We start from the raw sequence: 24284 nt of genomic DNA on the forward strand, positions 1-24284 counted from the left end.
ATCAGCTTCCTGAACGTGTTATTTCAGCTTGTGATGACTGCTGCGAACATCATGAATGGACCAGTAGGGTTACAGAAGAACAATTGTAGGGAAAATAGGTCGGAGAGTACGTCAAATAAAATTACGGTTACTAGACCATCCGTTGCGCCCATTGTGCCATTTGGCCATTTCCCGGTCAGTATGGAGTACAATAGAGGCTCTACGACCCTTGAAGTGTAGGTTGAAGTGAGTCAGATCACAAGAAGGGAATACAACAAAGTCGCCGTTACGCAAAGGAATGGTCAAACCAGGTTCATAGAGGACTAGTTCTCCGCCTTCAAAATCACCGATCGCAAGGACTAAGCACATGCTGTCATCCTTGCTATCCCTGTGAGCCGCAGTTGAGACGTTGAGGTTGATGACCAAGCCCAGAAACGGCGCAGAGACTGCCTGGTTGTTGCCAGGCAGTATAGACGCGTATGCGTCTAGTCGCTCGTATACATCCGGGATCATCGCCTTGAACTAATAAGGGCATCAAATTCTCTGTGGGAGATACAAACGAGGCAATTCATTCACCTTCATATCCAGCCACTCGAACACTGGACCTAGGATTTTCTTCACGGACTGGTAGATTGAGACGTTCGTCGAGTTCACCATGTCCTTGGAGGGGTACGGTATCATTTGATGGTAGTTTGTCTTCAAACCACCAGTCCTCTTCAAGTTCATAGGAGGTACGTCAGTCGGAGCGTCGTGTCCCTACAGACGTATGTGAACTGTCATTGAGGAAGATCCAAGATTTATAGAGCACTTACAGTCGTGCAATGACGGTTGTACCAGGAGAAATGAAGTGCCTGGAAGACATGGTCACCGCGCTCCTGAGCGGTATCAATTACCTTCAGAGCGTTGGGCTCAAAACAATTGGCCAAGCGATCGATGAGACGATCTCGCATGCTTTGCTCCATAGACTTGCATATGCTGGCAACAATGTCCCCGTGGCAAGAGTGTACGGTGAGTACGTTGCTATTGGAACAATCGTCAGCCTCCCCGAACTCCTGAGTATTGTGTCTCCTACTCGTAGAGGCCAGGGTTGATGCGTATGTATCCAGGCCCTACGCGTACGCCATTGACATACGCTTCCCGTAACTACAGAATCAGGGCTGTTAGAACGACCCCTGCGGTACGTAGGATGCAACTTACCAGCCTCCTTAACCCGTCGACAGTTGACGGTTCTACTGCGTCCTTAGCGAATTCTCTTTGAATTTCCGTCCATCTCGAGTTCTTCTGTCTGTCCGACGACGCTACACACTGTCGATTGGTGGCTTGCTGAGGGTCAAACAGTGAAGTGACGCATGTGACCTGCGTCGTCAGGAGAGGCACTGTCAACTTGAACGCTGGCTGCTCTAGTGACTGAAAAGCGGCCCAGGCAAGGGAAGAGCGAGGAAGAGCTCGGAATGAACTGCATTCTCTTATGTCAGCATTGAGTATCTGAGTCATGCACCGAAACATACTTTGAGGGCAGAGCGTCGAAGAGACGATCAGATGTGCTCAGATCGCTGCACAGGGTCTCTGCAGAGATCGCCAGCTCTGAGAGCAAATTCGTCGAGAAAAATTCACCGAGTTTGACGGGGCATTGTTGGCTGAGAAACGCCAGCGTTGGTATGATGGTGCTCTGGACAAGTCGTCCTGCAGAGCTCTCTGTGATTGGCAATGTTCAGTACTATATGGAACAACAAAAGTCTGTACACTCACCGCTATTCGGGTTACGAAGTATATTTGCGAGATCGTACGCTATATTGCCGTCTGCCTCAATGAATGGCGTTCGTAGATCAGTGTAGGCCAGCCAGAGCAGCATGTAGAATGATCCTTGAAGTCGTCAGCACATCATCAGTCTCTCGTCACGGTCGCCGCTACTAGTAGAATCTCACCTCCTGCGGCAAGCGATATGAGCTTGCTACCACCGGCGTACCAGTACTGCAGAGTTCGCACAGATGGTGAGTTGGCATCTTGGCTCAGGTGTTCTCTGTGTAGGGCAGCGAGGTTGACGGATTCTTTCCAGTTAGACAGACTAGATATCAGGATATGTCAATAAATAGGTACAGTGAACCGTGAGTACACCCTCACCTTGCACACTTGAAGCTGAGTGTCATGAGCGCAACGATAAAGTGGAGGTGGAAGACTGCAGTCGAGTTTGCCGTACGGATGCACCTCTGGGCAATCTCAGACAGGGTCTCGCTCCCTCCGCCGTATGATGCTTGATGCGCTGATAGCAGAACACCCCCACATCGGCTGATATCATGCTGCAAGTCGTACGCTGTGAGCGTTTGCAAGAAAATGTTGATCGTGGTGCTCCTAGCCTCATGTGGCTGTGATGCCAATTCCCAAGCAGCAGCCGGCTGATTCTGAGGTGCAACGTACTGTGTTCCGTTTCGGGGACAGGGCGCCGGAAGGGGGTAACGAGGTGGTGCAGGCTGAGCAGCCTGCTTCACTCGAGCAGGTCTTGACGCAGGGTCATATTGCGTCTGAGCCAGCTTCCGCCGAGCCTCGGAACGCTTCTGAGTGCTCTTTCCGCTCGGCTGGACTTGTGAGATGCCAGGGGCTATGAAGAGCGGGAACCAGGTATCAGAACGTTTTAGACTGATGCTTCAGCAGAAGACACTCACCTTGCGATGTCGAAGACAGTGGTCCAGAAGGTGTGACGGTCTCCGTTTCTGTGAGTTCTACAAAGATATATAGAGTTTCAAGTGTATTCGGAGCATTTGAAGCAATAAACTCTACCACGTTGCAGTCGCATTAATAGTGACTGCATATTGGGACTCAAAGTCGATGTCGGAACGGACGCCAGGATCCCGGTTAGTTCCCTAATCTCGGCAATATTCAACTGCATTCCTGTCTGTTCATGGTGCTAGTAAGATATGTCATTATCAGTGCCATGGTAGGCAGGCCTACCTTCCTGGTTGAGTAAAGATTGAAAGTTGGGATTTGAACGCCCCAGTTGATCGCAGAAGCTTGAAGGCGAAAGGCCTGAGCCGCGCGGGACGATCGGACCGCAGCGCGGCCCGCCGGGAGGGGGTGGCGTGGTTTTTTCCCCGATACGCAACGCGTTGCGTATCGGGGAAAAAACCACGCCACCCCCTCCCGGCGGGCCGCGCTGCGGGCCGGCACGGCACTTGCTCTAGGAGGGTAGCAATACGCGCGACGTTGCGCGTATTGTAAGGCATCGTGCCCCGACCCCGCCACCCATGTCTGGCGGCGGGGTCGGGGCATCTGCATATGCTTAGAACACGTAATAGCTTCATCAAAGATTGTATATAGCCTGCGTGGCGGGCAGAATGTACAAATGACGATACCGAGACAATACCCTACACGAGCGAAGGCACTACGAACGACTGCGAGATACGACAACTGCAAGATACAACGACAGCGAGGGTACGAGAGCGCAAGATAGCATAGTCAGAGCGAGATCTATACAGTGAGCGCAACAAGAAAGGCCAATATCCACTATGTACATACGAAAAGCGATACGAAAGCGATGTGGAGAGTACACAGTGGGCGATGCAAACGCGCAAGCGAACAGTTGCAAAAAACAGCCCTAGTCAAACCGCTGTTTCTTGTCTACATGTTCATCCATCGCCTCATCGTATAAACTCTGGAGTGTCTCCCACTCGAGAGGCTGCTGCACCGGGGCATTGGGCTCAGGCTGGGCATTCTCCAACGGTGGGTCCAGCTTATGGAGGAAGGCGAGGTCATAGGCGAAGTTCTTCAGGCGTGCTGTGGCTGTCGGAGTAGATCCCACCCGGACAGTTCGACTCAGGTCTTCAAGCACTTCGTTCAGCGAAGACGCTGGCACGTCAAGTCCTCGCTTGGATCGATCCCCAATGTCCTTGAACTCTTCTCTGCTGATGCCGTATTGTGTACAGAATGCGCGCCGATTAGCCAAGAATTGGCCAGTCAAGGCCTTGGAGCAAACATCAAAGACACGCCGTGAGAGGTTCTGCAATGCAGCACTCCAACGTATCTCAAAGACGTCGCGCCGTGAGGCAGTCTCCTTCGAGTCGTATGAGTCTTGGATTGCCTGGCACGTCAAGAATCAGTAAAGTGTGGAGCATAGAACGAAGAGCACCTACGATCCCGAGCCCTTTCTCCTCCCAGGTGGCCGGAGTCCGAGCCGTGTTACTGCGACTCAATTGCTCCAGCTCCTCAACGTGCTTAGGCACAGAGAGATCGGAGCACGTAAGCCATGCGCGCTGACGGTGTATGAAGATGTGCCCGTCAATGAGGTGCTGAAGGGTGAGCCAAGGCTGCTGGTCGCGAGTTGGGCCCGGATCATCGCCCATATCGAAAAGCCTCTCCTGGAGGCACACCTTCTTGCAGGTCTCGATCCAACCTTGCGCCCATTCCTTCTCCGTTTTCGTGGCTACACTCTCCTTTGCGCACTTCTTCACGTAGTCGGAATATTTCGGAGCTTCGTACTTCTTCTCTTCTTCTACATTCACAAAGACGAGCAGGAGACGTACCCCCCAGGCGTTGTCGACGGGGGCGCGCATGTATTCAACCAACTACAAGGGCCATTAGTGTTCCCGACATTTCAGACGGGTAAGAGTGTATACTTACCCGGAAAGAAAGGTGGTCCGGCTTCTCGGCCTTGGCAATTTCATTTGTCACAAGGTTTACGGTGCTCCCAGAAGGGAAGACGATTGAGATGATGGTGTCTGGGATGTGACTGAGAGGGAACGACGGGACTTGGACAGGAGCGGACGACTTGGCTCCAGAAGCGCCAGAGCTTTCAGTGCGAGGGTCGGCGTCAGCGTGAGGGTCAACGTCGGCGAGAGGGTCGGCATCGGCGTGAGGATCGTGATCATCAACAGCGGAGGGGCCACCAACGTCGGAGGGGCCATCAACGCCGGAGAGGGGATCCTCCGAACGCTTTCTCTTGCGTGCCACCTCCTGCCGATCCTTCCTCTTGTTCTTCTTCGAGCGCGAATCCAACTGCTCCTGAGCCTTTTCATCCTCCCTGGCCTTAGCCTTCTCCGCCTTGCCTTTCGGCTGCTTGGCCTTAGCCTTCTCCGCCTTCGCCTTCGCCTTGGCTACAGCCTCGTCAGCTTTCAGCCTAGCGGCCTCTGCAGCCGCCAATGCCCTCTGCTCAGGGGTCATCGACCTGGCCGCCAGGTTCTTCTCTTTTTTTGCCGCGGCTGAACTCGTGGCGCGTCCCTCCGGCCTTCCCCAATACCCGTCTTTAGCGTCGGGTATCGGTCCCTTCAAGCTCTGGGCAGTGTTCACGACGACCGTGGGTGTCCATGTGCGGACCTTGATGAGCCCTACCGTTACTGCCGCCCAGAGAACTTGGTTTAAACTGTTGATAAGGAATTGGTGCAATGGCAAGGGGGAAGACATGTGGATAGTCTGCTTTTGAAGATCGTACGTGAAACTATCATTTCATGTGAATCAGCATATGTGGCGTGGCTGACGTGCCACACTCACCTCCAAAGCCTGAAAGTATACGGATCGCGTCGGATGCAGTGACAGAGGGTTATCCAATCCTCTAGAGTAGCTTCGACGGTCTATGCGATGCTTAGTGACTGGCAATACCCGTAGTCTTGCACGCTTACCTTGTCGACCGCGGGAATGTAGGGCCAGCGAGGATCGTCGAGGAGGTGCCCAAAGATATGGTGCAGCGGATTGATCTCAACAGCTATGTCCGGGAGTTCGAGCTCGCTGGAAGCAGGGCTCGAAACGTTCGCACTGTGCGTGCCGCCGGACTCAGAGCTCGGGGGGTGTGAAAAGTAAACTGCGTAGACATCGTCAGTGGTATGTGGGCGATGGGCGGGATCTATGGGGACTTACCGGGCGAAGGGTCGCGATGGTCGGTGACAACAATTGCACCGTCGAGGGTTGAGGAAGTATCTTCCCGAGCGAGCTGGCGATGCAGGTAAGTGCAAGAGTCGGGATCCTTGGAGGAAAGATCGATGGGGACGTGAACGTAAGACATGGCGGGCGAAGGGACGGAGCGATCGCGGGACAGCTTCTGCAGAGTGACTCGAGCAACAACCAGGGTCCTGACACGCGCTATATACTTAATGCAGCCTGGGAATTGCTTGGGAGAGGCGATACTACGGCCGGCCACTGCCCCCTTTGTTTAAATCGTTGGGCAACCACCCACACGTGGAGCGCCGCGGCGGCACGGGGTATGCCCCACGATTGGTAATCAAACGCCACCGAGCGGTGTCATGCCCCAAAAGGAAAGGGACAAGAGGCAGTACTCACTTTGAACAATGAAAAGTCTTCACGAACTTCACGCGAAAGCGGTCGGTGGTGGTGGAGAGAGAGAGAAGTGCGTGCGGTGCGAGCGCGGAAATAGCAATGAATGGAAGCCCACAATCACCTGACATTAGGACGTAAGGGCGGAAAAGACGGACATCATCGAAGGAAGGGCGTCATAGAGCCCTCCTTGACTTTCGGCGAGTCCTGCGTGCCACTGCTAGTTACAGAATACTCATAATTGTGTGTAAAAATCTTGCACTGATAATATAAAGCATTAGGGGTGATGGATATGATACAATGTCCGGTGGTGGAGGAGGTAGAGGTGAAATCAAGAGGAGAGTACCGTCCCGAGGAAGATGGAGGAGTGAACTTGCCTGCGATCACCTGACAAGAACAGGAGAGCCGAGGAGTCCGACAGAGTCGAACACGACGGGCGTCGCGCGCAGTATACAACCTTCCGCTTCCGCGACAACAGTGAGTTTTGCGTGCCGCTACTGGTTATCAATACTCATAGCTTTTATAGAGATGGTAAAGAGGTCTTTAGAAGACATCCTCGGGACCACTTGCGCCGCCTGCAACCACACATTCAAAACCGTACAAGGCCTTACCTCGCACCAGTCAACAAGCCGAAAATGCGCCTGGTACAAGAAGGGAAAGTTGAAACAGGTCTTTGATTTCGACGATTCGGATTCGGACTCTGAAGAGGATGGAGACGACGTCGAAATATCCGGGTACAGTGAACCTGGTTTCGATAGGTACGTTAAGGTCTGCAATTGGTCCGTAAGCTTCCTCACTATTCCAACTTGCAGTACTGGCAGCGGTGCTTCCTCTAGCGTCTTGGCAAGCCGACGTTCCACGAGCCCGGGGCGCAATGTTCTTGACCAGGAAGACGATGACCTGGGCTCTGTCTTTGACTTCATCGGTATCTCAGCCCCTCAACCAGCGGCTGCAGGTGAAAACAACGCGGAGGCCGGTCCTTCATCTAGGCCACTGAGAAGGACTGCAATTGCGCTGGATGACGATGAAGACACACGAGTTGAGGAGGTGGATGAAGAAGCGGCGAGAGTGCTCCGCATGGTTGAAGACGCGGGTGACGTGTGGAGCAGGGGCGGAAGTGCCAAAAAGAGGCGTACAGAAACTGCAGAGGATGAAGGTGAGTACGACGCAGTAGATCAATGGATTCTTGTAACGCATCTGTGCAGATAGAGACTTGGAACATGCCGGTGATGACAATCCCTGGGATCCTTTCGACTCAGAGATGGATTGGAAATTTGCGTCGTGGGCCATCCAAGAGGGCCTCACGCAAACTTCCATTGACAAAGTTCTTGAGATTCCCGGTGTGCGTATACTTCTTTCTCTTCCCTTCGGCTCCTTGATTCAAGCCACCGCAGTTCCGGGACAGACTCGGCCTTTCCTATCACAATTCATACACACTTCTTCAACGAGTCGACTCTCTTCCAGAACGCGCGGAGTGGAAAGAGCGTTGGCTAACGTTCAAGGACCGGCCAAACGAGAAGCATCTTGTCCAGTACCGCGACATCATCGAGGCCATACGAACCCTCCTCGGTAACCCCGAGCACGCTGACCGTATAGTCTACCGACCGCGCCGCATATTCACTGACGCGTCTCGCACCAGCCACATCTACCATGAGATGTGGACAGGGCGGTGGTGGCATGCCATTCAGGTGAGTTTGATAATATTTTTCCAGTGTATCCGGCCTTGACGTTCCACTCAGAGTCTCTTACCAGTGGGTGCAGCAGTGGCCCCGGTGATAATTGCAACAGACAAGACTCAGTTGACGCGGTTCTCCGGGAGCAAGGCCGCGTATCCAGTGTACATGACTCTAGGCAACATCCCTCGCGCCCTTCGCCGCAAACCTTCCGAACACGCCTGCATCCTTATTGGTTACCTGTCTGTCGACAAGGTCAGTTCTGATGGAATCACGCAGCGCAAGCAGCGTGCCCTCATGCAGCAACTATTCCACTCGTCCGTTCGCGTCATCCTCGAACCTTTGATTGAGGCCGGCAAGAACGGGATCGACGTGACCGGAGGCGACGGCGCCGTCCGCAGAGTCCACCCCATCCTCGCCACGTATGTCGCAGACTTTCCCGAGCAGTGCCTTGTTACCTGCACGAAGTACGGAACGTGCCCCAAGTGCCGACTACCCGAGGCTGATCTCGACGCTGCTTCCCCAGGAGTGCCAAGGAGCGCGCTTTGGACTCTGGACGTTCTACGCCTTGCAAGGAAGAAAAGCGGCGGAAACACCAACTCAGCAACGTACGCGAGGGCGTGTACCAGTCTCGACGTCTCCGGATACGTCATACGCCCTTTCTGGAGCGATCTCCCCTTCACCGACATCCACTCGTGCATCACGCCCGACATTCTCCACCAGCTCTACCAAGGCGTGTTGAAGCACATCGTCGAGTGGTGCAGCGACCTCATCGACGAGAATGAACTGGACCGCCGAATTCGCACCCTTCCCCCCGCGTTCGGGACTCGTCACTTTGCTAACGGGATCACTTCTCTATCCCAAGTATCCGGTATGGAGTCCAAGCAGATCGCACGCATCCTGCTGGGATGCTTGGTCGGCAAGATTCCTCAGAACGTCATGCTCGCGTTCAGATCTCTACTCGACTTCATCTATCTCGCGCAATACACCACCCACGATGACTCCACCCTCCAGTACATGGAAGACGCCCTCAAAATCTATCACAAGAACAAACAAGCTCTGGTCAATCTTGGCGTGCGCGAACACATGAAGATCCCGAAGTTCCACTCCCTCCTCCACTACGTCGAATCAATCCGGTTGCTTGGCGCAACAGACAACTACAACACGGAAGCCTTCGAACGTCTTCATATCGACTATGCCAAGAACGGCTGGAGGGCGTCGAACCATCGCGACGCGCGTCCTCAGATGGTCCGATGGCTAGCACGCCAGGAGAAGATGATCATGCTCAGCTCTACCATTCGCAGGAAGCTACAGATCGACGAGGATCCGGACGAGGACGCTGCCTTTGCGTCTGAAGACCCGGACCTTTCGACCAAGCGCCACACCCAGATCAAGCTGCCAAAGAATCCAAGCGTACCGCTCCAGTCCATCAAGCTCGTCGAAGAACGTCACAACGCACCCGGTTTCACACACGCACTCCTCCAGCATATCTATACCCTCAAACTTGGTCGACGCCTCACTCCGACTGAGCTTCAGACCGCGTCGTCCAACTTGCCGTTCAATCGCGTCGACGTTTTCCACGGATTCAAGTTCGCTCCCCAGCCATTGACTGACGACAAGAATGAGACCGACGTGGTGAAGGCGCGTCCAGCATGCGCCAAACAGCCTGCCCGTTTTGATACAGCAGTCATCCTGCAGGAGAGTGATGCAGAGACGACCGGCCTCCAAGGTATGTCACCGACTCGCGTTCAAATGAATATCTGTTTACTCAAAGACGCATGTCGCTCAGGAACAAGAATAGGACGAGTCAAGGTTATCTTCAGACTCCCGCAGCGCATACATGACCCGCGGACCAGTGTTGCCTTGCCCGCGCCTGCGTCCTGGCCAGATCAAGGGCCACTAGCGTATGTGGAATGGTACTCCAAGCTCGCACGTACAGCCGACCCAGTCCATATGATGTACGCGGTCAACAAACCCGCTCTCAGGGCCAACGGACATCCCCAAGGAGAGATAATACCTCTCAGCATGATAGTACGGCAGTCTTGCCAACTGATTCCCAAGTTCCCCGGATCAGTGGGAGATTCTCCTGAGCATCTACCAGAGGAATGGACGACTCATACTGTACTGGATTGCGCTTCAAAGTTCTTATTGAACAATTGGACCTCTCACTACGCGTATCAAACACTTTGGTAGTCATTAGCTAGCTTACACGTACTCCAGGGGTCTTAATGTAGAGCACTGAAGCTGCATGGCTCGAGTCTTGAAAACAAGGCGCAAATCTCAAAGGTACTTCATTTCCCTTCAGCGGTCTTCAGGTGCATACTGCACTCGTTTAAGGTGCACAAGTTACCAGAGGTCGCTTAAGATCGCATGGTTCTTATTTAAGATCTCTGAAGTAAGAAACGTTTTTCCTGATGTTGTGCGCCCCTTGGGAGTCTCGTCGCCATAGCTTTCCTGCCGTAAGGAAGAAGAGGACGGCGTACTTGTAGAATGCTTCGAACGCGCGGTCTGCCATTCCTTCCGGTCTCGCGGGCTGATCGAGAAACTTCCTGACGTCGATGAGTCGTTCGTCGAGCTTCTTTGCCTTGTCTGAACGAGGTACTATCGAGTAGTCGTCGCCATCCTCCCCCTGACTGAGATTCTGACCGTCCTCGGTCAGTGCCAGGACCGCGATCGGCTCATCGTCCTGAAAGATGTCTGGAGGGTGGGATTGGGTGGGCCGGAGAGGTTGGACCATGTGCACGAACGAGTACATGTTGTCGATCCAGTCGTCGAACCCGTCGTCTTCGTCGACCGCCGCATCTCCAGGCTGAGGCGTCCTTCGTGAGAGTCCATCGGGTCCGTGCGACGAGCCCGGAACGTGTACGAGCGTAAAATGGAAAGTCAGAATGGAGACGATCCAGCGGTTAATGCTGGCACTGGGCGCAATGTCTGGGTTGGCCAACATTCCCTTGATGTAGCGAGCGTCGACTTCTATGACCAGATTGCGGACGCCTATGAGGTAGAGCCGTAGCGCGCGCAGCGAGCGGAACAGGCCGTAGATTTCGAGCTTGGGTTGGGAGAACCTGCGCTCGCGATCGTTGAGCGTGATGGAACCGAATCGACTGTAAAAGCGTTTTCGTGGGTCCTCTTCGTCGCACTGGCACAGGAGATATCCGACGGCGATATATGACGTGTCGACCGCCAGGATCACCGGCGACGTGGTGTCGTACTTGATCGAGCGTAGAGCGGGACTTTCCAGCAGGGCCTGCTTGAGGTCGTCCTGGGCTTGCTGCTGCGCCGGGCCCCACTCGAAGGGCATGTCTTTCCTGGTGAGTCGTACCAATGCGTCGGCACGATGCGCGAAGTTGCGAATGAAGATTCGGCACACGCCCATAGTTCCCAGAAAGGCTCGCACGTCGGATAAGGTATGGCAAGGCCCCCAGTTCCGAATCGTAGCCACCCGGGTTTCGTCGGGTAAACGTCCCTCGGGCGTGCAGCGGTGACCGATGACCATGGTTTCGCGAGCCGCGAGGACGCTCTTGACGCCCGAGAATGTTCCTCCAGCGTAGCGCATGCGGGTCACGATACGATTCAGGTTCTGGAAGTGCTCCCACACGAAGCGTCGAATGCCTGGGTTCTGCGGGATGACCTCGCCGCCATAGTCGGTTGCTGGGCCTTTCGCGGGTACGTCGTCGATGTACGGTATCGTGTACTCGGGAGTCTCAGGTTGCAAGATGTAGGTAACGTCGTCGTGGAATATAGGGACTGCATTCGTCCAACCCATGGGAAGCGTCGTGAGCCTCATCGCACCGTAAGGGGTCTGGAACGTCGTTAGATCCCGCGAGCTTTCGGAGATGTACCGTTCGTCGTATCCGACATAGAGGTCGAGCATTCCGCCACACGCCCGTCCTCCGAATTGTTCGGCCAGGTATTCTGGTGTGGGTGGAACCCCGGAATGTTGAATCGTGACTGCGTTAAGCGGTTCGAGACTGTGGACGAGTCGCAGAGACTTCCCATCCTTCTTCACAACGCAGAACCATCGCGAACGGTAGGACGAGTTCGAGGGTTCGTACACTCCGGAGTCGATCTTTCGTCGGATGAGTGCGCAGACTTCGTTGTAGAGTCCCGGGGGGATCGGTATGTTCTTCTGGACCCAGGGCGTGTGAGGAATGACCGGAAAGTCGATTGGCGGGAAGTATTCAGCCTTGAAATTACCACGCTCGTCGTCGGACCACGCGAACGCGTTGTTATTCGTAGCCATAAAATGATGAAGGAGGTCCCGCTCCGCGGGTTGTAGAAGTCCATCGTCGTGCAACTTATCGGTGGTCGCTGCCCGCTCGGCGGTATAGCGGCCTCTTGTCTCGGACGGCGGTGGATTCGGGTTGAGCTCGCGCATCGTCGAGAGCGGGTCTCCCTTAATGTCGCGTATGATGCGGAACTCGGCAGGCAACGAGCCCAGAACTGGTCTAGTCTTGCGCGCGACTGGCTTGTACTTCTTCTTTGATTTTGCTTGCGCGAACGTTGCGACGTCGGCGTCATCCTCAGTCGAAGAAGAACTACTACGGGTATCGCCAGCGCGGGTATGAGAGAGAGGAACAGTAGAAGGAACGTGGGAAGCATAGGTGGTATTCGTCGATGACTGGCTGGCTTCTGTACTGGTTCGGACGCTGTCGAAAATAAAGTTGGAATAGGTGTCGGGTACTGAGAGGTATGTGGCCGCTAGGACCGGGTTATCAAGCGAGGAGATATTGGCATAGGCGGAAATGGAAGGGGTATCGTTCTCGAAGTCGATCACTAACGCGACCTGTTCATCCTCTTCGGCTTGAACTAGATGTTCGAAAGTGTCGACGATCTCTTCTGAAAAACCTCTTGGAATCGGGGGCGTCCTCGGGGCATCGTCGGAATGGTGACCTGCTCGTTGGTGTTGGGACACACGAGCGTGATCGTCTGGTTCTCGTTGAAGTAGTTCTTGACCACGCTCTCCGTGATGACGTCGAACGGCCGACCCAAGAGTACGTCGTACGATGCTCTGCGGATGACGTGGATCTGGAGGTACAGTGTGATCGGTCCAACTTGGCAGGGTACGTTGTGGACTAGGCCCAGCGAGCGGTCGACTCCACCGTTCGCAGACTGCATGCTGAGGCAGATCGTGGGGTCGAATGCGAGACCGAGGTGGTAGCAGAGAGCTTCCGACATACAGATGACCTGTGAACCAGGGTCGAGGATGCACGCGACTTTCTCCTTCCGGTCGATGAGCAAGTCAACGGTACGCAGTGCGTGCGACTCAGCCGCGACAACTAGTTCGCTAGGCGGAACCCCCTTGGGCAGAACACGGAGATATGTTTCGTACGTGTCAGGGATGATCGTCGCGTTCGGGTCCAGCTCATTATCGTGACAGTCGAGCTCCTGTTCGCTGCCGTTCGCGCTACTTTCAACAGAGGCCATGTTCGTCGACACCGTGTTGGCATCGTGCGCTACTCGGCGAGGGGTAACCGCTTCGCGATACTTGTTTCGGATGTCGGGCGAGATGCTGAGGAGCTCTTCAATAGTCAAGCTGACAGTTGGAGTGGTCATAGACCGCTTGTAAACGGTTTCCGCGATCTGGGCTTGAACTACCGGAGCGAGGTTCGTGTACGAGCCATCGCGATTCTTAACCTTGGTCGGTGCGGCACCAAAGTTACGGGTAGTTGGCGGCACGTAGGTCGCGTCTTTCACGTTCGCGAACGGGTGAATCGTCGCAGACTTGTCGGCTGTCGCAGCGTTGCTAGGCGTCGACGTGGTCGGGGTAGTGCTCGAGCCCGCTGGCACGTCCTTCGCAGTGGCTGTAGGTGGCGCGTGGCTCGCGGATCGTGCAGTGGACTGTTCGACCGAGGGCGTAGTACTCCTGCTCGTAGGCGGCGTCTCCGGGGGGGTTTCGAATCTGACCGTTCGTTCGCTTGACGGTGCCCGAGCCGGGGACTTGCCCTTGTCCGCGGATAGGTTGGCTGGCCTGGCGGTCGACCTGGTCTGACGTTTCTCTATCACGACCCCGTCGAAGACCGGTCTCCTCCGCCGCTCCTGCGCGTAGATTTCCGTTGTGGGGAGTGCTCCCCACCTAGGCCCGGAAAGTACACATTTCTATCATTTTATCCTTACCCTACATTCTACCCTTCCCACCGGACCCACTGTCACTCAACTCGTTCCCTCCGAGCACCATCCCTTATTGTACTACGAGGACTTTGCTCGATTTCACATTACTTACTAACTACGGCAAGTGCTGACGCTTAGTCATCAATGTGTCGCGCCTTACTGCGTGGCAGCCAGCTGTACATACCTCAGTCACCTCCCCTCCGAATCTAGAGAGCTGTGAGCTCAGCTTGCACCTTTGAAACCTGCATTTTCTGGAGCTGGGAGTGCCCCCCCTGGGTTTGTCAGCATCGACATTTCTAGGCTGCTGAGGATTATCGAGAGAGAGGATAGGTATTCGGCACGAGAGCAAGGCATCGGAATTCGGAACGAGCGCAAGGGCTACGGGCTACGAACCTTTGGAGGGAGCACTACGCCCCGCGGAAGGAGCGACAGAGCACCGGACAGAGGACGCGGAACGAGCACAGCGGTGCACCTACGGAACGGGCGTGACAGCGCGACCACGGAACGAGCCCGGAACGAAGCTTGGAGAACCGAGAACGGGACCGCGAGCCATAGCGTTGGCTACGAGGTCCATTATCGGCACTACTCCCTTCGAAACCCCTCATATCCCCTTCCTTCCTTATCCCAGAAACACCTGGTATCCCTCACTTCGAACATCGCGTTCGGGAGCACGACACTCTCGAGCTACACACCGTTAGATACGAAAGTTCGTCCTTAACACGGTCGAGGCGTTCCTCGAGACCGAGCGAGTAGGTCGCGGCTTGGTGGCTGTCAACTGTTTCATATAGCATGGTGTCAGCCCTAGAGCCTTGCAAGATCGCGTTTGATCCGGTCGCAGGTGTCGAGGCGTGTCCTAGCTTGCCCATGCGATGCGCGTACTCGAAGATCGCGTCACGTAGTGTCTGGCCGTCGCCGCGGCTCATGAACTTGCCATCGAAAGACACGATTTTGCCCTCCGCCGTGCGTATACACAGTCCCTTCTTCGTATCCTCGTCGAAAAGTTCGCAACGGCCAATACGACACTCGGGGCGTCCACAGTAGTAACAGAACGGCCCATCTCTCGTGGTCGAGTTCGACGCGGCGGGTGCCCGACCGCGGGTCTGCTGGTTCTCGAGCGTCTTGATCAACGTCTGTAGTAGGGGTAGTAGTTCTTCCGCCTTAACACCACCAGCCGTGGTCGCAGGGGCAGCTGTCGGAATCGTCGAGACCACTGGGGACATCACTATGGTCTGTTGAAACGTCGATGCCGGGGTAGGTCCGTCGAGGACCCACTGCGCCGCCTCGTAGATCATCGCAAAACTCCACGGCTTCTGACGAGGGTGATCCTGGTATTTCAGTAGAAGGCGCTGCTCCACTGGCGTCCACAGCGCCGGCGAGAAACCGAGTTGGAACTTTCGGTCCTGCTCGAGCGTCGATAGCGAGCCTTGCGAGATGAGATATTCGGAGATCATGTAGAAGTCTCGGTAGTACGCTGCTAGGTCGAGGGCATTGGACAGGCCGAGCCGTACGCGGTCGGTGACGACCTTGTCTAGATCCGCGATGGAGTACTTGTGCTGGTCGTCTGCCCCCGGGTAGAGCTGTCGTAGCGACCTCTTAAGGTCGTCGTACGTCTTGGTCGCATCCTTAAACGTAGGTTGCATCTCCCATAGCTCGGAGACTCGTAGCGGAGGATACCTAGTGGCCCACGACTTCTTGTCTCCCTCGGTCTTGATACCGCAACGCGAGAAGTGGGTTTCGAGATCCTGGAAGTATCTGTTGAACGAGAGAGGTTCGGTCTCGTCGAAGACTGGCGCGGTCGAGTGACCTCGGGCAGGCATGGCAGGTGGGTGCGCTGCGACTGCAGCAGCTGACTGAGCGGCGTGAGACATATCTGGCTCGTTCGTAGGAGTAGTAGAACTGGATGAGTTGCGGGTTGGACCTGTCCTCGATGTGGACTGCACTGGTCCGGGACGGGCTCCGGAACCTCGACGACTCGTGGTAGGTGGGGGTGGAGTTACGGGGAAGCTGCTCGAACCTCTACGCGTAGTAGGCGTGTTCGCTTTCGGGGCCACCTCGTCAAGGGGTGGCGACGGAGATAGGGAGGATAGTGGTGAGCCGAAAACTGACGAACGGTCCTCAGATCGGTCTGTCGGAGACGAATGACGACGGGGATCCTGCGAGGCTGACTGAATGGCAGTTGGACGTTCTGCAAAGGAGCTTTCTGGTTCGTCGGAACCAAGAACACGCTCTACTTCTGCGGGAGCTTGTGGGATAGGGGTTTGAGTCGAAGGGAGTGTACCAGGTCTACGACGAAATCGTGCTGCGGCCCCAGGACCTAATCGACTCTCGATTACCCACGCGAAAATCGGTTCTTCGTAGTCCTCGTAGTCGGCCGGGCTGATGTCTAGCAGACGGGGCCGGGAAATCCTGCTTTAACTTCACGCCCCTCGCGGTGGGCTCCAAGATGATGTGACCGAAAGCACCACAAAGGCCACACACAACACACCCGACGAAGGGCGAGCAACGATATGCGAGACCTAGTGGCTAGGAGGGTGTACCGAGATGGTACGATGGTCGATAGTGGAAGGGGCGAGGTCGGCAAGGCTTCGCGCAGGCCCGATCTGCTTCTACGACAAAGTAGCGGACGCTTCGAGACGAGTAGACCACGGTCACGAACCGAGCGAATCGAGGACTTGACGACGAGACGAGGGACTAGACGAGGCAAGCGATGGCAGGACAAGATGTAGAGACACCACTCGGGGCGTTGACGAACCCTGACGGACTGACGATCGTACTGACTGACTCCTGGCGTACGGACTGACTGCTGACGGACGTACGACGAACGGACAAGTTGAGAGGGTAAGGGTATCTGGTATTCGAGGGCGCTCGCCCCGCAGTATATACAGGATAGAGCGACACCTAAACAAACAGGAAAACACGTGCATATAAATGATCCAAGTCGAACGATGCGAGCGCTGCCCAATCGTAGAGGCCAGCATACCGGCTATCGACTGGGCCGGCGAGCACACACAGAATGCACCAGGATGGCGTAAGACTTCGGGCCCTGTTGAACGTGATTAGCTCCGGGTAACCGCCCGAACGGTACTTGGCTAGCCGTAGCACCGCGACGATACGCCCGAGGCTGTCTTGCAGATTCTTTCCCAACACCACCATGCCCAACATACGCGTCGAACCGACCGCGGAGGCTCACATCGCCCGCTACTACCGCTTGATCGAAGTCATCAAGGGTGAGGCCGCCGTAGAGCCACGTCTCCTACCCGTATCTCGGGGCGAATGGCTGTCGTGGGCCAACTGCGTTCGTTGGATGCTCGTAGGTCTTCTGTCGCCTTCGTCGGCCAGTGATAGATCCTCACCGACTTTTCCAGCGTGGTCTCTTCGAGTCCTACTGCAAGGCGGTCACCGATGACCCGAACTCCGTTCCATCGCCGTACTCCTTCAACGACGTCGTCGAGGTCATGAACTACATCGACGAGATCTTCCAGCGCTACAAGCTGCCTCACGACTCGTTGGGCGCGCCCTATCCGACCATCGCCTGGTCCGAGGAGTCCGTCCTGCATCGCGAGGCTGTTGACGAGCCTCTGGCTCCGGTCTCCTACCAACTCGACCCACTGTATGTGCCGGAGTATCGCCGCTTGCCCGACAGCTTCAATCACTTGGCTAACGCCGTCCACCGCCTGAACGAGGACCAGCAGGAGATTCGTAGGATCCTCGGGTCGCTCTCTACGAGCGTCGCCGAGCTGGGAGGGCACGAGCGAGGCATTAACTTCAGCGAGCCTGTTCGAGACACGGTCGGTCGTAGGGGAGGTTTCCGAGGCCGTGGTCGTAGCACTGGAGCCTTCGTGGGACGGGACTTCCGCTAGAGTCTTCTTAGTGTAGTCGTAGCGTGCTGGCCAATGTCGAGCAATGTCTAAGTCGGTGAACTGCGCGCGTGAGCTCGATACCCCACGAATCGGGGTGTAGTCCAGATGGGAGCGTATCAGCGCATGAACACAACGCCCAACTGGTGTTCACCTAGGTCGGGCCATGGCCAAGCACCCCCGCTGCTCGTGCCGGTCTCATCAAAGCAGCCTGGTGAGTCTCTCCCAGTCTCCTCACCAACAGACTTGGACCTGGGCCTGAAGCTGTATGTGTCCATGCGCGAGCGTAAGGACACCCACTCGTCCACTCAGCAACAGTCGTGTGCTGCGGCGGCGAGTTTTGCAGAAGGACCGGAACCTCGTCAAGACTCAGATTTCAGTTGTGCATGGTGAGCATGTTCCTGGTCTCATGTCAGGGAGGTATGCTGATGGCTAGCATCTCCCTGCCTCGCCCTACAGCCTGTCTCGCTGCTCTGGCCGGCATGGGTAGTTTATATAGCATTGTTGAGGACAATGTACTCCATCATGTTGCTATTGGTTGTTATTGTCCGCTTGTCTCGTTGCTATATTTCTCTGCTTACTACGTACTGTTCTTGTAATCTTGGACACTGGATCTATGTAGTGTAGCACTCAGTAGGCCCTTAGGCTATTAGTACTGTTTGAATGCAATGCAATACACATAATGTTCTCTTCAGTGTTCTGTGTGAATGGAAATAAATTGCTAGACTGTTGTGAATGTTCAGAGTATACTGTAGAATATGTTGCTCATTACATAGGTATGCTGGACAAATGCTCCATAATTCCAGGTATTATTGAGTATTCCTATAATAGACCCACTGGGACCAGGGAATGTTTGGTTTTACGAGAACAGAAAGAATAGTCATTAATACTACCAATACCGAGGAATAACATGACGTTCATGCTAATTCATTGGAGGTATTTTTCCTGATGGAGGCTGCTGGTGTGCTCCCTCGCCGCGCGTCACTACACCCGTGACCGTCATATCCGTCAAGCCGGTCATCGTCTCCTAGTACATAGATCGATATACGTTCACGGACACTCCTCGATCGGAAGGAGGAAATTGAATAAATAATAGCTTTGGCTGTTCAACGTTACGGCCCGGTGCGGGCCGGATATACCAGACCGCTTGAGCGCTCCGACTCGAACGCAGCTTGGAAGAGAACTCAGAAAAGAAGACAACCGTAAGAAACTGGGCGAACTCGTTCGCCGTGAGCTCACTCACTACCGGGAGCACGCCTGGCTTCAATCCGCTACAAATCTCACAGCATAGAGAGAACTCTATGATAGAAGGTCTAGTACTCCGGATCCTTTGACATCAGGAAAGTGTGCAATTTCTGACGGTATGAGCCTCTGAAGGTTGGCCTTCAGAGAGCTTCAGAAGCATCAGGGCACACCAGACGTCACATGTTGTCAGATCTTCTCATTTCACCTCAGATAGTGTCAGACGGTGTCAGTAGCACAGCACATCAGACAGCACATATCACATGTTTTAAATTGACATAAATGCAATGTATTCAGAGACTACTACGATGATCATAATACATATTCGGAGCGCGGCATGTAGGCGGTGTTCATCGACCAGCTCAAGCAGATCCTCAAGGTTGTCGGCGCGGGCCTCGGGCACGTGAACACGACACACCGGCGGCAGCACGACTGCACTGTGCAGAACGTGCAGCTCGCCGCTTTGCGCCGCGAGGAGGAGAGCGGACACGCGTCCGTGAGCACATCTGCGTGGGGGCGTGGCACGGCGGACACGTGGGTGGACTGCATCACGGGGAACGGCGTGATGAGCGAGTTGGGCGTGGGCGAAGAGAGAACGGTGGCAGCGAAGAGAGAGCGGCGGCGGCGAAGAGAGAGCGGTGGCGGCGAAGGGAGAGCGCGAGGGAGAAGGAGAAAGCACGAGCGCGATGGAAAGGACACGAGGGCGAAGGGAGACGTTGAAATCCGATTGCGGTGTGTGCCGCTGGGTATACTCACCCGCAGACTCACGAGTCTGGTGCGCGAGATGCCGGAGTCGCGGTGGCTTTGAAGGTAGTCACCTCAGGCTTTGAAGGTAGTCACCTCAGGCTCTGATCGGAAGGCGGAGGCCAGCGCGACAGGCATCAGCGGGAGCGCTGACCGGCAGATCCAAGCGAGTGTCCTCAACTGCGCTGTGCGCCGACGGATCCGCCACCGCAGAGGGAGTAGCTGGCCGCTATGGTGGAGGGTCTGCGAGACTGAGTGTCCCGCGGCACGGCACTCATCTTGTGTGCAACCGGGACTGGCGTGGAGAGCGCGTTCGAGGTCGCGCTACGAGAGAGTGTGGGGAGCAGCGCAGACCGAAGAATGGGCATTGACTTACCCAGTGGTCTTGCACTCGTGCCCCAGTCAGCACGACGGCGAGATCGGCGCATGGGACTGCCTAGCCAGTGCGCGTTGAGTGCGTGAATAGACGTGACTGCGCGTGGACTCGTCGAGGGCTGAGACTGTGGCTGTTTGGCGGGAGAGCAGAGGAGTAGACAATGTCAGCATCGTAGAGTCGTAGAGGTACACGCACCTCGTCTCGCGCTTCCTCTCCACATCCACATCCACACTATCCTGTCCCCCTCCTGTGCCCGCTCTATCAGCATCCGTGCGTCGCCCCGCGTGCCAATCGTCCATTATCTTGGCCATGTCGGGGTATGATTTGTGTGATGCAGAGCGCGAGGGGGGTCGACAAAGACGTCCGCGCGGGCTTGTCCACGTGCGAGCGGAACATCCTGTGAAAGTCGAGGTTGGGCAGCGCTCTGCCACGTCGGAGGGTCGTGCCGGCGAAGGCCCAAGCAGTGCAGGGTAGGTCGGAGAGGCGGGTAAGTCGATGGCAAGGCGGGTGTCCAGATGAGGGGTGGATGTCCGCGCGAGCGAGCGGGAAGGTGCGTGGGTACGTGAATGTCGATGTGGAGGAGGAGAGCACGACTCGCAGGCGCAGCTGAAGTGCTAAGCGCCTCAGCCACTGCGACACGTCAGTGACGCGCGCTTGCTACCATCCTCTCGCTGCACTTCACCACACCTCCACCTTCGGCCTTGGCACCCTCACCGCCATCTCTAACCTTCGCTTCGCCCTTCCCTCCTTGCGGCCTACCTCAAGAAAATACGTGCAGTTTCGTCCGCAAGAGATGTCGACATGTGAATCGACCCGCCACGCGCCCTACGATTGCGTGGCCCAGCAGTCGCAACGGGCTCCAGCGACGCGCAAGGAACACCAACGGAGGGGCGAAGGATGGCCACGAAGGAGGGGGAAGATATTGTGGCTATAAGGCAAAGCAATCAGGTGAGTACGCTCCTTGTCGTCTCGCGACCTTACCTGACAAGCGCAGTCAGGTCGCAGCGACGATCGTAATGAAGGCGCCGAGTCGCCGCCGACGCAAAAGCGGGGGTGATAAACCCCGGTCACAGACAGGCTCAGACTACTGCAACCAGGGTGTGGCGACCTGGACGCCTGCAAGCAGTACGTCGTCTTCTTTTCACCCAACACTGGAGTCCCCGATGTTCAGCGCGCCGCCCATTAGTACTCCCAACAAACACCCGTGAACACGTCCTCCGATCTCCTGCAACGTAGCCTCCCGCGGTCGTCGCAGCGTGGCGGCTATGCGAGCGTGACGCCGCCGAATATGTCGTCTATGCCCGACGGCATGGCTTTCTCTCAGCAGCAGCAGCTGCACCCCTCCTCTCCGCCAACGGACCCTCCAAACGATGTCGAGGCCTGAGGACAAGCCCGCGTCACGACCGAACAAACTGCGCTGACCCCACTTGCCAGGCGCCCCCGACCCCGAGGACGGTAATTGCGCGGACTCAGAAACACGGCAGCCTCCACCCAAACGGGCACGCAAGGCTATCAACTGCGAGCCATGCAGGAACAGCAGACTTAAGTGCGATAGGTACGCCCTCTTCTGATCCACTCGTCCGCGATGTCGCGTCCTACGTCAACTCGCTCGTGCTAACACGATCTCCTCGCAATCCTCGATTTTGTCAGGAATCGCCCGTGCTCGTTCTGCGTGTTGAGAGGTGCGCAGTGCGATATTGATAGCTACCTAAGCAGACGTGGGTTCTGACGTCCCACAGCAGCTGCATCTCAACTTTCCCCAGCAGGACAAGTATCTGCTTCACTTGCAGTTGTTGCAGGTGCTGCCACAGGCCCCCGCGCGACCGGGCATGCAGACGAGATCATCTGCGCAGTCGGTCCCGACCGCGGACGTGATCCCCCAGCAGCGGTTCCAGTTTGCAGAGCACCGCCATCTGGACTAGTAGTAGTCGCGCTCAAGCCCGTGCCGTCTTCGTACACTGCGATGGGCAGCACGCCGACGAGCAACATTAACAACTTCTCGTCGTCGCCCGTTTCGTGGGGTGCAGATGAGCCCAGGCGAGCACAGTGTGACGCAGAGACAGAGCACGAAGCGCAAGCAGGAGAGTGCGATGAAGCTGGCGAGCCAGACAGAAGACGCGTGAGCACAACAGACGCGCCGAGCAAGTGCCGGAGCATTAGTATGTATGGTGGGCGACTACAACGCCTGTTGAACTGTCTAGTAATGGAAGTATATTGTTGTTAAACATATGAAGACATCTGAAGTAACTGAGAGTCTGATGCATTCTGACCACTCTGGACCACTCTGACATTCTCTGACACTCTCTGATGCTCTCTGAAAATTCTGTCTGACAACAGCAATTTGCAAAAACTCGAGATCTTGAGGTCTGGCTGTATGAGCCGTTCTGATGCGAAATGAAGTGTTCTGAGTGCTTATGAAGCCCCTGACAGGGCCCTCAGAGGAATTGCACGAAATCCTGATGTGAGTCAACGTTGTTATGCTTATCGCAGCCGAGCCATTCGAGGGCACGGAGAAAACACATACCTCATCCCTCTCATGAGGGGCTTCTGTGCCTAACATCGTGATCTGGTTCACTTTCGATCTCAGTGCAAGGGACAACTGGTGCTCCGTGAGGAACGTCACCTTCCAAATGCGCTGACATTGCTCGCGCTGCGGCCTACGACGCTGTGGCTGCCATTGTTGATGAAGAGGTCGGCCTGGGTGCATCCGACAACCTCGTAGATATTGAGCAAGTGAGCCGGTAAAGCCGCGACGCAGGGTGCGAGGGTGATGTGGAAAGTCGCCCGCCGTTGTGAGGGAGAAGAAGGGAGAAGTGCCAGCAACGCAGGCGAGCGCAGGCCGCACGCACCGTGTGACTCAAAGCGGAGTTGCAATTCGCTTTAGGGCAGACGCGCGGCGGCCTTGCGCGAGTTTGCGCAACGCGCAACAGCACCGTCTCCAAAGCTACTACCCTCGAGCCCGTCGAGAAGGTCCTCCGTGACTCCAAGGTTGACAAGAGCCAAGCCCACGCGGTCTTCCTCGTCGGTGGTTCGACTCGCGTCCCGCCGCGCGGCCCAGGACTTGCGCAACGCGCGTGCAAGTCCAGCGCCGAGCAATCAGACCACGCTGAACATGAAGAACGCGGGGCAAGGAGGAGACATGCAGAATGCGAGGAATTCCCGGCGAGGAGGATGCGAGGAGACCACGAAGAGGAAGGAGGAGGCAGGATACGGGGTTTACAGGCAGAACGAGCACATAGGCTCAATACCTAAAGGTACGCCGTCGCCGGCCACCGCGTTCCTGTGACTGCGCTCACCGTGCACGCATGGCGCGTCGTCCGCCCCATCCCCATCCCCATTCACTGCGGTGTTGGCATTCCCGCCCCGCCGTATCACCGTCCCCTGCCCCGCCGCGGTCTCCTGCGTAGACGAGAGGTACGTCTCTATCTCTTCCGCGCCGCCTTCAAGTTCTTGCGCCCGGTGGCGCCCCTCCCTCCACCATATCCTCAACACACTACTTTCCGCCGCGCACTCGCCCTTGCCGCCGTCGCCGTCGCCGTCTTTGCCGCGCCCTCGCTTCATATGCCGTCGCCACGCCCTTTCCGCTGCCGCCATGCCCTTTCTGCTGCCGCCACGCGTCACCTTCACCCATTGTCGCCATGTCCACGCCGTCGCTTGCGTAGGCATGCTCGCCCGCTTGTCAGTGCCCGTCCTGGCCCACTTCACCAGCTTGTTCGCTCTTTGCTTGTTTGCCTGCCTGTCGAGGGCATGTGTAAATGCATGCCTATTCAATTCTGTAGACCTCGTCAATAGAAGTGTTTGTAGCTGGAGCACGTGTCAAATCGTGCAGTAGCACGATACTCGCCTCGCACTCCTACGCTACTTATCTGCAACAGCTTGTTACTGTACAATAATGTATCTATGTAATATATACACATGGATGGCTGCTCGACTGAAGGTATGTAGCCGGCCGCAGAGGCCGAAATCTGTTAGACAGTGAGGTGAATTAGGCATAAGTTAGGTGAGTTAGACAGGTTAGGGCAAGTTAGATGCCGTGACGCTTTCCTG

General features: G+C 55.9%; 2 protein-coding genes across 2 annotated transcripts; one reads left to right on the forward strand and one right to left on the reverse strand.

The window, feature by feature from the left end:
• Positions 1–369: 369 nt before the first annotated feature.
• C8Q71DRAFT_689181 (uncharacterized protein) lies at positions 370–2031 on the reverse strand (the record flags this gene model as incomplete). Its single annotated transcript, XM_047919842.1, is given in 7 exon segments — positions 370–501; positions 556–735; positions 792–999; positions 1124–1464; positions 1478–1674; positions 1729–1842; positions 1905–2031. Coding segments are annotated over 7 exon segments (1299 nt in total), but the record flags the coding sequence as incomplete, so codon positions are not given.
• Positions 2032–17169: 15138 nt separating this feature from the next.
• C8Q71DRAFT_725277 (uncharacterized protein) lies at positions 17170–18528 on the forward strand (the record flags this gene model as incomplete). The annotated part of the gene is made up of 5 exons (XM_047921685.1): positions 17170–17313; positions 17384–17806; positions 17984–18089; positions 18120–18264; positions 18498–18528. The coding sequence occupies 5 exons, from the start codon at positions 17170–17172 to the stop codon at positions 18526–18528; spliced, it is 849 nt and encodes a 282-aa protein (XP_047776711.1).
• Between the last annotated feature and the right edge of the window lie 5756 nt (positions 18529–24284).

This window comes from Rhodofomes roseus (assembly GCF_022264815.1).
Source record: "Rhodofomes roseus strain CIRM-BRFM 1785 chromosome Unknown C8Q71scaffold_16, whole genome shotgun sequence".
NCBI classification, from domain to species: domain Eukaryota; kingdom Fungi; phylum Basidiomycota; class Agaricomycetes; order Polyporales; family Fomitopsidaceae; genus Rhodofomes; species Rhodofomes roseus.